Here is a 13,128-nt window from a genome sequence, read left to right on the forward strand (position 1 = left end):
GGATTACTGTAGTGTATTGTCCAAAATATTTGTAGGAGATCAGATTTCGGGCTGGGTGGGAGCAGCCATACAGGGACATATGTAGAACAGAAGACAATTTGTTTTTTTCCTTTTTTCCCTCCAGGCTGCCAGTATGCCACACATGACGTCTAGAAGCAACAGTTGTGAGCAAACAGGTGAGTGAAACTTTAGGACAGAGGAAACAATGAAGAGGGTCTGTTCTCAAAGCTGAACTAGATGGTTCCTTAGCAGTTTTCTAAGCATTAATTAAATTACTGTTTTAGATGCTGGCTGAAATTCTGTTGCTCACTGTAGTAAGTTAGAAAAGATTCACTGAATCAGTGAGGATTTGGTGAGTCAGCTCCTGTTGCTTAGTGTAGTGAGACTTACTGTGCTAAGCAACAGGGTTTTAGCCGCTACTAGAATCTCCTGGTCAGCATGGGAATGAAGCCTCTGCTTCGTTCCTGAAGGCCAGTCATAAAACAAAGCAAGTTGATTTGCTGACTACAGGGTTGGCAGGAACTCCAGCTTTCAGACTGTCAGATGCTTTCAGCATCCGAGGAAAAAACCCCACCCCTGCTTCTAAGGACAAGTTCATCTCCTGGATGAATAATGGTGAAAAAGTAGGACAACGACTGCTGCCAACACTGGAATCTACATTCTTCGTCCCAGCTGTTCCTCTCAATAAGAACATTGCTAATCCATAAAGCAACTGCTCTTGAGTCATCAAAACTTGCATTCCAGTGCAGACAAGGCCTATATCCTGCCTTTTTAAAAAAATGAATCCATTTCCAGTTTGTTATATCAGGTTGCTTTATAATCAATTTAAGGTCTATGAGCCTGTTCCTGGACTCTCAACATGTTTTTCCTGGAAGAAGCTTCTTCTGAGAAAAGTTTTTGAGATCCACATCTGTACAAAGATTCCAGCTTCCCCTGCACACATTGCATTAAATGACAAAATCAGTGGCATGATTCCCTTGTTACTCTCCCCATCCCCGGTAACTTATCAGAGATAACATTGTTATGTGTAATGCATCATTTTCATGCTGTGATAAAAAGAGGATATGTGAGTCCCCATCACAGTTCCTTCCAAGGCTGGCCCTGTTAACAAGCAAAGTAGAGCTGTATATTTAAAGGACCAAAATATGAAGGGCTAATTAGATAAGATTGCAGGATCTTATTTGCTAAATCCATATACCTCAATGCTTATTGCAAATGAAATTCAGGTTTTTCAGAATTGGCACTGATCCATCTCCGTAGCACAGCCATTTCTTGGCCACCTATTGGGTAAAGTTCCCAGATTTGGGGAAAATATAGGTCTTTGTTCTAATTACTGGGATAGATCCATGAACTTACTAACCTGAAAGTGTTCTGAAAAGCTTCTTTATCCATTTTTCATTGTAGAAGATACATGTTCCGTAAAGGACACTGATTTAGATGGTGAAGCTTCTCTGGAGCAAATATAAGAAGTATCTCCTTTTCCAAGAGGAGTCCTCCCCTGCTAACGCTATGGAGAGCAGGTGGTTCCTTTTGCTCTTTGTCCTGCACATGAGAGGCACCTGCTGCTCTTTTGTCAAAGTGAATAATGGAATTAAAGTGATGAAGGGTCAGTCGGTCTTCTTGTCCGAAGAGGATTTGCAGTTTTCCATCCCCAGAGAGAAGGATGCTTGCAAAGTTGAAGTTGTGATGAATGAGCCAATCACACAAAGGGTTGGGAAGTTAACCCCACAGGTATGTGGAATTTGAATTTCACTGGGTCATCACCTCTACCTGGTAAATCACTTTTAATGGTCATCTGTCACACGCTGCATGGCCATAATTTTATGATGGATGTGTGTGTAAGTAAGTGTAAGAGCAAGAGAGATGCGGGGGAGAAGAAGGAAAAGGGTGCTGGCAATGACTTGGAGTCAAGTGTTATTGGAAAAAGGAGGTGACTTAATTCTCATGTATACCATTAGCTTCAATTCTTAACAAAACTAGATTGTTATTTAAAAGCAGATAAACGTATTGTCCCAAATCAGAACAACCTTTATCCTATGAGTATGGTCTCTGCTACTTGTTGAAAAGAACAGAGGAATAGTATCTGATTTGTTTCCATTGGTATTAAATGAAATGACACTTTGCCCTCAGGCTCATCAAATCTATGGAGGTTTTGTTTTGTGGTATTCATTAAGACCTATGTTAAGACCCCGAAGTGTAGCTGCCTTTCGCTGTGTGTAACCAGTGTCGGCAGGGCATAGCACAGCAGTATGGGACTCTCTACCACCTTTCCTCTCCGGATTAGTCTCGTAAACATTCCCATCTGGATTTAGTTATGGAAAACTATTAGAAGAAAGCAATGTTGGTTTGACGTGATTACTGATAAAAGCTAGAGGTAACCATAAGAAGTATACCATTGACATTAAAAGCAGCAACCTGCCATTTCCTCTTTGATGGGAAAAGTTGATTTTTTTTTGGTAAGAGATCCCCAAATCCCGGAACTGGCACGGCATATTTCCCCAGTACGGTATCCATTTGGATAGGAAGTTTTCCCATCTCTATATCTTCTCCTCTTCCAGCCTGGTACAGAAACAAAATATGTGAAGTCTCATAATCGCACATCAAGTTTGTTTCTGTTTCTTGCCACCTACAAGAGACGTGGTGGGAGAAGACTGGCCATGCACATGCCATGCAGACATTTTGGCCTTGAAACTGGTGGGGAAAATGTGATGTGGCGATAACAGTATAGACTCCATATAAATGGCTAAATCAACATGCTGATCTCATGGAGTGACTCAAAATGGCCATTCCTTCCTTTTTGGTGCTTTTTGAGAACTCCGTTCACAGCACCCAGTTTTTGCAGCTGGAAAGCGTTTTTGTTTCATTTATTTTTCAGCTTCCTTAGGAAAATAACATTTCTTAAGTGAGCACATAATATAATAAAATGATAATTAAACAGTAATTACATCAGTGTAAAGTATCATTTCAGAGATAGTGCTAAAATCAGACATAAAAGTATTTCTAAAGGCTTTAGCACAGTAGTTCCCAACCTTGGGTCCCAGATGTTCTTGGACTAAAACTCCCAGAAGCCTTCAGCTCTAGCTGGGCCTGGCCAGGATTTCTGGGAGCTGTAATACAAGAACATCTGGGGACTCAAGATTGGGAACTACTGCTTTACCAGGAACAGGAAGGCTTTTGGAAAGCTTTCTAAAAACAGGAAGTGGGAAGGACTGGTGAATCTCTGAGCTCAATCACAGTAGTAACCCCTCCCCCCAATTTAAATCGAGTTCAGCATGTTTACATCTATTTATATTTGGGCATTTACACAAGGTATGTACATGCACGAAATAAAGTGACAGGGGAGCATTTTTTTTCTGTTTTTCCACCAGAGGTTTATTTTAAGGCAAGTATGAATACCCCTTACCATATTATTTTTTTAAAAAAAAATCCTGTTATCAGATACAACACTATACCGGATAAAAAGAATTAAAACACAAATAAAAAATATTGCCCCTCTTTCCCTTTTCACCCCTTTCCCTCTCGTCCTTCTCCCCCTCCTAGATAGCATTCTCCCCACTCCCCCTGTCCTGGCCGAGCGGAGCTACCTGCTTGGAGGTGGCAGGGATGGAGGCAGTAGCAGCAGCAGCGGTGAGGATGCAAACACTAACCCAAAAGCCATGTGCTCTTACACTGAATTGAAATAAAAAGCTCCCTCTCCTGATTTATTGCATCATTGGGTTCAGGCTCTCTGACAGAAACATATTTTTTTGGTTACAAAGATTCTTGTATTTTAGTGAGAATCTACTGTACATGAACTATAGGTCCAGGTTCTTCTCGTCCAACATAATCAACAGCACAGAGGCACAATGCAGGAAATGTGGTGGCTACCAGCCACATGTCCTGGCGACTGTCTACAGCACCGGAGGCCAAATTTTCTTGCTTAAATTGGGCTTTCTGAATTTCAAGAACTGTGGTCTGCCACCACAATTTAGTGGTGCAATTGGGAAGGTATTTGAAAGAGGCACAACAGTGACATTATGGACAGCATGTGGCCAATGGTCCTTATGATTTGTACTCCTGCCAGACAGCACTGCTTTTTCACATTACATGGAATAGTCTCGATTATGGAGATCAAAGCCAGTTACAGCCAGGAACACCTTCTGCATCTTGGAGCTCTCTGGATGATAATTGCATGCTGAAGGTATTTTAAAATACCTTTTAAAAACTGTTTAAAAACTGAGCACCCTTTCCCCAGCAAACCAAACCTTACCTTCTGGCCGTTTCATATATGATGAAGGCAAGAAACAACATTCCCCAGTCTATAGGCTCCAGAAAATCCAGGGTAATATACAGTTACATATATTAAAGGAAATCCTGTAAAACTCACACCTTGGATAACCTTCAAGAATGGGCAGGGTTCTATTACCATGTTTCCCCAAAAATAAGACAGGGTCTTATATTAATTTTGCTCCCCAAAACACATTAGGGCTTCTTTTCAGGCAATGTTTTATTTTATAGTCTTGTCATCTTCAGGTTGCTGCACAATGTTGCACAATGGTGGAGGGTAGGGTTTAACTTAAAAGGTAAAGGTTCCCCTTGACATTTAGTCCAGTTGTGTCCAACTCTAGGGCACCGTGCTCATCCCCGTTTCCAAGCTGTAGAGCCAGCGTTTGCTTGTAAACAGTTTCTGTGGTCGCATGGCCAGCACGACTAGACATGGAAAGCTGTTTACCTTCTCACCGAGGTGGTACCTATTTATCTATTTGCAATTTTTATATGCTTTCCAGCTGCTAAGCTGGCTTATTTTTTGGGGTAGGGCATATATTACAAACATCCTGAAAAATCATACTAGGGCTTATTTTCAGGTTAGGTCTTATTTTCAGGAAAACAGGGTATATATGCTATAAATATGTCAATAAGTATCTTTTTGCCTTTAATTTGAGCAGCATGGAGTTGTTGATTCTTGCATACCTCAGTGGGGTGCAGTGCCTGGTTACAGAGAGAGCCATCAGAATTCACAGTCCCATTGTGGCTCCCAGGGAGGCACCAGTCAGGATCACCCAAAGGCTGAAGTCCTCTTGTGTAACTTTATGCCATGCAAATAATGTCATCTTCCCACAATAGTATTATTTAACTGAATTTAACTGAAAGCTTCCCACCCCCCACCCACCCTGTTCAAATGGTCTCTAAGGCTCCCTTTTGAGCTGAGGAAGCCTTTGAGCCTGGGATGGGAGGAACCCTTAACATCCAATAATCGCTGCCGGATTTTGGGTGATGTGACAGGGTTGCAAAAATCACTGGTATTTGAATTTCAGAAAACAAACCAGCAACTATTGGTTAATGGTTTCGGATTGGTAGCCAAGGATTTTTGAAAACTACAATCACTGACATTAGTGTAGGGAGGAAGATGACTTGTTCTTGCTTCCCTATATTTTTAATTTCTCACCTTAATATTTGGTGCTTTGTAATGTCTGTATTTTTCTATACTTTTGAGGTTGCTTGTTGATGGATGATGGTGGTGTTGGTGCAATTATTAGTAGGTGAACATCTTAGCACCATGGTGTGCAGTTGCTTTGGTTATGGGCTTTTGTCACCCTTGTTCCATTGCCACCTTTGTAGTTGTCACCCTCATTTTCCAACCTCACTTGGTCCTTGCCCTTCCGCCATCTACTCTGCATACATAAAACATTATACTCCATGAGTCTGAGGAAGCCGCTTGTGATTCACAAAAGCTCACACTGAAACAGATTGGTTAGTGTTTCAGGCACCACAACTGTTTTTTGTTTTTACTGTACATACGGAAGCAGGAAAATAAAGTTACATCATCAGAAACTTCTTCAAATGTGACATCTCTAGTAATATTTGACTACTGTTCTCATTGTCCCCAGCCAGTGCTGGCTGATGGGAGCCGTAAGGCACCACATCTGGAGGGCCCAAGGGGAGCAATCCTGGAGCAAAGATAATCAGAATCTGCTCTTGTTTTACTAGAGATTATTGTCTTAAGTAACAGACGCTGCATTGTGCAAATGCCTTTCCTATCATCCTGTTTGCTGTTGTTAAAATGAGTAATGTCCTAGGAATGTGTGACAATTTAATTACAAATTGTAATTGAAAAGTAGTTGAAGTGGAAATAAAAGCAAAGGCAGGCATCAATTAAGGAAAGATTTAGCTCTCCTTTGTTTTGCTTGTTAAATTTATAGACAATTATGGATGCTTGTTCTTGTGAAGGAAAAACACAGGAGGAAAAATAAAACAGATGTTTCCTTTTAACAAAGCAGATTGTGTCTACTTTATAAGTGCTGTCTATTTGTGGTAAAGTTCTGTTAAGGAAGCTGCCCCCCCTTGTTATCAATTAAGAGGAGGAAGTAGTTATGAATATTATGACCATTATTCTCTAATGGATAAATAGCCTATATATACCAAAAAGAAGAGATCTTATTGTATTGGAAGATTGCATTACCCAGGCTAAGAGTGTACTGAAATGTGAGTCTTAAATGGCTTCGAGCCTCTCTCACACCATTCCTGTATCCCACGAGGGCTTCAAATGACTTTGTTTTAAATCGACTGTTAAAAAAATGTGAACAAGCAAACACACATCTGTTCCTTCCATGTGCTTTAGCAGCATTCACATTCAAGACAAAATGAATACGGCATTACTGCATTTGTACCGAAGAGAAGCTCAAATGTGCTTCTTTCTGGCATTTATGGAAAAGTTGTGTAATGGGCATGGATTATGTAGAGTAAGCTGGTGGTACCATTAGGCAAGATAAAACACAGCCCCTCTGAATTATAGAGTTTGAAGCATAATTAAATAGCAACAATATGGTAAAATAATGAGCAAAATATATTTCTGTCATCCTGATTGTGGTGGTGGGGGGTCCATTTTTTAAAAAATACACAAACATGTCTCTAATAGTCTTTTAATACAGAGCACAGAATGAAAGTCAGATATTTGTACAGGAAATGACAATTCCTTGCATTTTCAATCAATTGAAAGAGGAACTATTTTTAGCGTAATATATGAAAATGACTTTAGGATCAGACTTTTAGCAGCGGTAAAAAGGTCAGCAGGTAGACTGACAATCCAGGCCTCTAATAAAGGAAAGGAATGCAGTAAGTCCTCTTTTGATTTAACCAGTGATTCAGGCAAATCATAGGGCTGGTTTGGAACCTGACTCAAAATATATCTTCCTTCAATCTCTCCCAGTGACTCAGGGCCAACGTGACAATGTTCACTGGGCATCTCATGTATTGTGATGGAGCAAATTCAACTCTTCACCTACATGTATCTGAATTTTCTAAAAATGTACACTGGATTAGTTTTGGGATATTCTAAAAAGCTAAGCAAGAATTCCAGTGTATTGAGGGCCAGGGTTACGTTATAATGTACACTTCTTGTAGTATGAGGTATTTCCTGACTCCCAGTCTTCCCTTGAAGGTAAAAAAAAAATCTTGATTTTCCCCAAACGAAGCCAATCTATGGACAACAGAGCATATTGCATCTCCCTTGCTGTCTCATAATTCATTGAGAGATGGCATGAGATACTTTTTTTGTTCCAATATACATTAGGACCACTGTATATGTGAGAGATTGGTTCCCAACTCCCTTACAGATGCAGAAAAATGGATCATAGTGAACCTTATACATGGCATGGTCCCTGGCTCCATCTAGTGGTCAGTTATCATAATTACATTGTGGAAAATGCACTTCTGGGGTTTTTCTTTTAATATTTTTAATATTTTCAGACCACGAATAAATGAAACCATGGATACTGAACCCATGGATACGGGGGTTCAACTGTATTACATTGGCTACACCCCCTTGGCCAAAAATCCTAAGGTGGTAAAAAGTCATTGATTGATTGATACAGGTTTCATTTGTGCAGACAAAATAAAACATAGCTTATATATATGGTAGGAAGAAACATCTTTGAAAATTGTTTGCAACTGCAAATGTGACAACATAGCAGGATGCCTAAATTGTAATGCAGGATCTGTGTGGATTCAGTAACAAAACTTGGTGAAATTGGAAGGACTAACAACCTGATGCATGAGAGTTAAGAATTCTATCACCCAGAGGGGCACAAAAGACCATTAAGTCCCATCAGACACTTTACGTAAAGTGTAAGAGAGGCTAATAAATGTTTTGAAGATGTGTTCAATGGTGCAAGAGGTTGGGGCACACTCAGAATACTGTCACAATTAACTTGGATTCCCTACCATGTCTGCTCACTTTTCAAAACCCATAACTTTCCTCTGTAATGAGTTTCTTCCTGAAGGATAATGGATGCGCAAGATTGTGATTTACGGAAAAACATAATTCATAGATTACTGAAAGTGCCGGGAAAGCTAGTCCCTTTTGGGTTAACATATTTTGTAATAGAAGGCAGGAAGGTTACTAAAACTCCTGATTTCTCTAATGTTAGCAGAATGCTTTTAAAACAGAAATAGCTGACCTAAGAAAAAAATTTATTCCATGAAAAAATGGAAATCGGGTTCAGAGAGGATCAGATTGATCAATTCAAGAACCTCCCAAAGGATGTGATAAAAATTAATACTAATTCCTGTCAGTCTTAGTGACAGGTGTCTTCTGACATGTGTTTTTTTTTTGTTATCCTATCCACATTGTAACATGTTTGTCAAACATCAGTTGAAGAGGCAATTCCTACAGCATGCTTTCCCCTCTTTAATTAAGGTATGTCAAATTTTTTACAGGTATTTGACTGCCATTTTCTTCCCAAAGAAATAAAGTACACACACAATGGATGTCCAATTCTTGATGAAGACTTAGTCCTGCTGAGGTTATATAGGTAAGCAATGTCTGTGGCAATCAAGGGGGCATTTCTGAATAAATACAAGCCTTCTTAGTACACATGCATAATTAACTATGTAAAAACAGTGGCAAATGTTGTTCATTGTGGTTGGTGGGAAAGCCGAGCAACTGCCAATAGGTGGAATCAGGAGGAAGTAGATATCTGCTCACTCGCTGGTAAGTGCGTGCACATGTGCATGCACACAGAAACACGCATGCATACATGAATGTACACACATACACTCCAAACCTGGAAAGCATTCATAGGGTGGATAGCCAGACTCACTTGCCCAAATGGATGAACCACCATTTTGTCAATGGCATAGCTGCACAATGAGGGTCCCTTTGTATTCCATGGATTGGCAGCTGGACATCCCCCACCCCCTTCACGGTGTCATCAAGTCCAGCTCCTTTCAACGAGGCACAGTGGGGAAGTGAACGCCCAACCTCTGGCTCTGTGGGCAGAGACCTAAAACACTAGTGTTGTATAACTGCATGATGCTGTTTTCATTTTCATTTTTTTCCTGTATTATAACAAAGACAAAATTCAACGTCCCCATTTATTGCAACTGAATATCTATGCCGAAACTCACATAATTGATAGACTCCTTGGTCTGTCAATAAGACCATGGATCTCCTTCTTGCTGTTGGTTGAAGACGTTACCATCAGCAATCAGGGGAACAACTTTGATTCTAGACATACCATGTCTCAGGTCAGGAGGTTTGTGACCTTGTCCTGGAAGACTGCTAGTTAATCAGACATTAAGACCGGTTCAAGGCTTCCAGATCCAAAAATAACTAGAACGTCTCTTTAAAAGCACTTCAGTGTCAGAGCTGGCCTATGTGTTGTTTCAGCACGTGTTTGAGTACTGTTTCTGGGTAGAGACTATGGTTTATAAATAGATAATTATAAATAAGAATGTATCAGACAATATACTGGGCAATAATGGACGCAGTATAAAAATAAATAAGGATATACCAGACAATGTTCTTGGCAATACAGTGGACCCTTGACTTACAGACGGCTTGACTTACAGACTTTTTGAGTTACAGACTTCTCTGGCCGCAAAATTTAGGTTTGACTTGCAGCCTGAGAATTGACTTACACACCAGAAAAAAACCAAAATGGAACAAAAACGGCCTGTTATGGGATTAATCGGTTTTCAATGCACTGTAGGTCAATGGAGACTTGAGTTACAGACTTTTTGACTTGAGAACCGCCTTCCAATACGGATTAAGTTCTCAAGTCAAGACCCCACTGTACCAAACAAACATATTATAGAATCTTTTGGCTGATATAATACTACTTGTACTTCCTGATTTCCAAATTTCTCCATAATCTGTTAAAAATTTTTGATCATTAAAAGAAATCCTGGATTAGCCTAATACTCTTCTTCTCAGTCCACTTATAACCTGAGCCCTAATTGAAACTGATGGAGCCTTTTGAATGCAAAATTTGTCCGTAGGTGTGTTTGTGACAGCTTATCCTGAAAGCTCTTTTATAACTCCAGATACAGTGGTCCTGGATGCCTCTTCATTCAGGCTTTCCCTCAGGTTAGGGGACTGAGATTGCTTTGGTAACCTTGGCAGATAGCCTTTGGCAGATACAGCATAGGGGAAGAGTGACCTTGTTTGACCTCCTGGATCTGTCAGTGGCTTTTAATAGCACAGAGTACAGTGGTGCCTCGCATAACGAGAGCACCGTTGAACGATGAAAACGCATTACAATGCGGATTTCCCCATCGCTAATGCGAGGGCATGCTCGCATTACGATTGGGGAACAGGTGTTTGGCGGTTCCAAAATGGCCGCCGGACACCCAAAATGGCCGTTGGAACACCACAAATGGCCGCCGGAACAACCAAAATGGCCACCAGAACACCAAAAATGGCCACCGGGACACCCAAAATGGCCGCCGGAACATGGGAAAACATCGGAGAACGGTGAGTTTTGGGCCCATTTGGAATGCATTAAATGAAGTTTAATGCGTTCCAATGGGTTTCCCCGTTCCACTTAACGATGTTTTCCCATAGCGAAGGTTAATCCGGAACGGATTAACCTCTATGCGGGGCACCACTGTACTGTATTCTGTTGAATGGCTTCCCTGGGCTGGAAATGTCCATCACTGTATTGCAGTGGTTGCTAACCTTTGTGTCAGGGCAAATTCAAAAGTTGGTACTGTTGAAGAACTGTTCAGCACCATGACTTTGCCATATAATGTCCATCAGGGCTTTACATTATCCTCTGTATTATTTCACATCTACGGGAAGCCGCTCAGATAGGTCATTGGAAGCCGTCAAGAGAGGCACTACCTATATGCTGGCGTCTCCCCGCTCTTTTGCTCATTGTCACCTAACACTGATGCAGCAGTCGGCATCTTTGAACTTTTCCTGAACTTGATAATGGACTGGATGAGAGTGGGCAAGCCAAATGAACTCCAGACAAAGCTGAGGTACTGCTGGCCAGGAGAAAATGAGGCTCAAAGATTAAGATACCACCACTCTCTGACAGGTGAAGATGTCTAGTCCTGGAATTTTCCTTGACTCATCATTTTCTCTGGATCCCAGGTGGCAACAGTGATAGAGTACATTTCCCCACATGGAGGGAAAAGCTGCTTTTGCAATGAAAATGTAGGGGGAAAGGAGGAATCGCTTTCCCCCTCCATTTTCTTTGCAAAATGTGGAGGGGGAAAGCTGCTTTTTGCAATGAAAATGTAGGGGGAAAGGAGGAATTGCTTTTCCCCTCCATTTTCTTTGCAAAACGCGGAGGGGGAAAGCAGAGATCAAAGCGCTTTGATCCCTCCCCCCTTACTTTCGTGTATAAAATGACACTCCATTTCTCCTTTAATTATTTTAGGAAAAAGTGTCATTTTATACACAGAAAAATACGGTACATTTGTACTTTTGTACACAGTGTGCCTTTCCTGAGTCTACATGACATGGTAACAATCATCCGTGCCATACTTACGTTACCTCTTGAGTACTGCAACATGCTGTATGTGAGGCCATTCTGGTTTGAGATCTTCTGCAACATGTAGAACCTCGGCTGCTAACTGGGGCACAGTGTTAATCACATGCACCCAGCATTGAAAGACCTCCACTGGTCGTTGGTGGCTTACTGGGCACAATTCAAAGTGTTCATTGTAAGCTTTAAAACCAGGCTTAGTGCATGTCTATCTAAGAGGCCACCCATCTTGCTATGAACCTGTCCAGATGTTAAGATATCCAGGAGAAGCTCTATTGAGAATACCAAGAGATGTGGAGGCATGCTAGACATGTTTATTGAAAGAAGACTCTTTCTTGTGTGGCTCTCATATTTCTTGTGTGGCTCCCCCACCCTTCAAACTTTGAGAAAGTGTGTGAAGACACATCTTTTCAAACTGGCTTTTGGCTATGTTTAACTTATTGTGATTATTTTAACTGTTTATAGATTTATTGACGTTAGTGGTTTTTATCAGCTTGTTTGTTTTGTTTTGATGGTTTTGTGTTTGAAATCTGTTTTTCCTATGTATGTTTGTATGCAACCATGAGCACCACCTACTAGTGGAAATGCAGGGAAAATGTATTATTGCTGTTGTTTTATCACTGGATATATTTACATATATCTTAGGAGATTTTCAAAAATAAAAAGCACCCACATCTCAGCAGTTGTTTTTGCAATATTGTAATTTAAGGAAATTGCGGCATTGGATTCACATGTAATTTCATCCATGCTGCCCAGCATATTACTATACACCTCTGTTTTAGATTTCTTCGTATCTATTTTACCCATGCTAATTTAACAGACTTTTCATTGTATTTGGTAGATGCCACCAGATTTGCTTCCTAAAACATTACAATACTTTTTGCAAATGATTTACAGATTTACAGAAACAGAAACGTTCACAGAGTTAATCACCCTTCCTGTCAAGTTACTTGAGCCAGACTGTAACATTATCAAGATGGGCTCCAATGTTCTGGAAGTCCCTGAATTTCATGGCTTATCTGATGTAATTAACAAGAACATAATTACTTTGGACTATAACGAGAAGATAAACTTGAAGTGTACTATAAGCCTCATCTCCTCAGAAACCTACCTACCATCCCATGGTCAGCTTGTTGTTGGAGAAGCCAAGAAAGAAGAACCTCGTGGAGATCAACCTCGTAGTTTCTTCCCAACATCTCGTATGTTGCACTTGGTTTTTTGTGTCTATTGTAATCACTACTGTCAGCATCTGATGGGGTGGCTGTTTGTCCTGCTTTACAGAGGACAGCCTTCTGACTGAGAAGCCATTAGAGGAGAGCCCTTTGTCTGAAGGCATTGTCCAGTTCAGGTTGAAAATGAAAACACACAACAACTT

General features: G+C 40.6%; 1 protein-coding gene across 9 annotated transcripts in view; it reads left to right on the top strand.

Moving 5' to 3' along the window:
• FREM1 (FRAS1 related extracellular matrix 1) overlaps positions 1-13,128 on the top strand; it is a 113,450-nt gene that overhangs the window by 7,874 nt on the left and 92,448 nt on the right. For all 9 annotated transcript variants that reach the window (XR_013541460.1, XR_013541461.1, XR_013541462.1 and 6 more), the window contains exons 2-5: positions 125-176; positions 1,405-1,731; positions 8,695-8,789; positions 12,651-12,952. Coding sequence is in view for 5 of the 9 variants with exons in the window: in XM_020782962.3 (XP_020638621.3) it covers positions 1,438-1,731; positions 8,695-8,789; positions 12,651-12,952 (691 nt within the window). In the remaining 4 variants the exon portion in view is untranslated. The remainder of the gene's footprint in view (positions 1-124; positions 177-1,404; positions 1,732-8,694; positions 8,790-12,650; positions 12,953-13,128) is intronic.

The sequence above is a fragment of the Pogona vitticeps genome, chromosome 2, assembly GCF_051106095.1.
Source record: "Pogona vitticeps strain Pit_001003342236 chromosome 2, PviZW2.1, whole genome shotgun sequence".
Taxonomy (NCBI): Eukaryota; Metazoa; Chordata; class Lepidosauria; order Squamata; family Agamidae; genus Pogona; species Pogona vitticeps.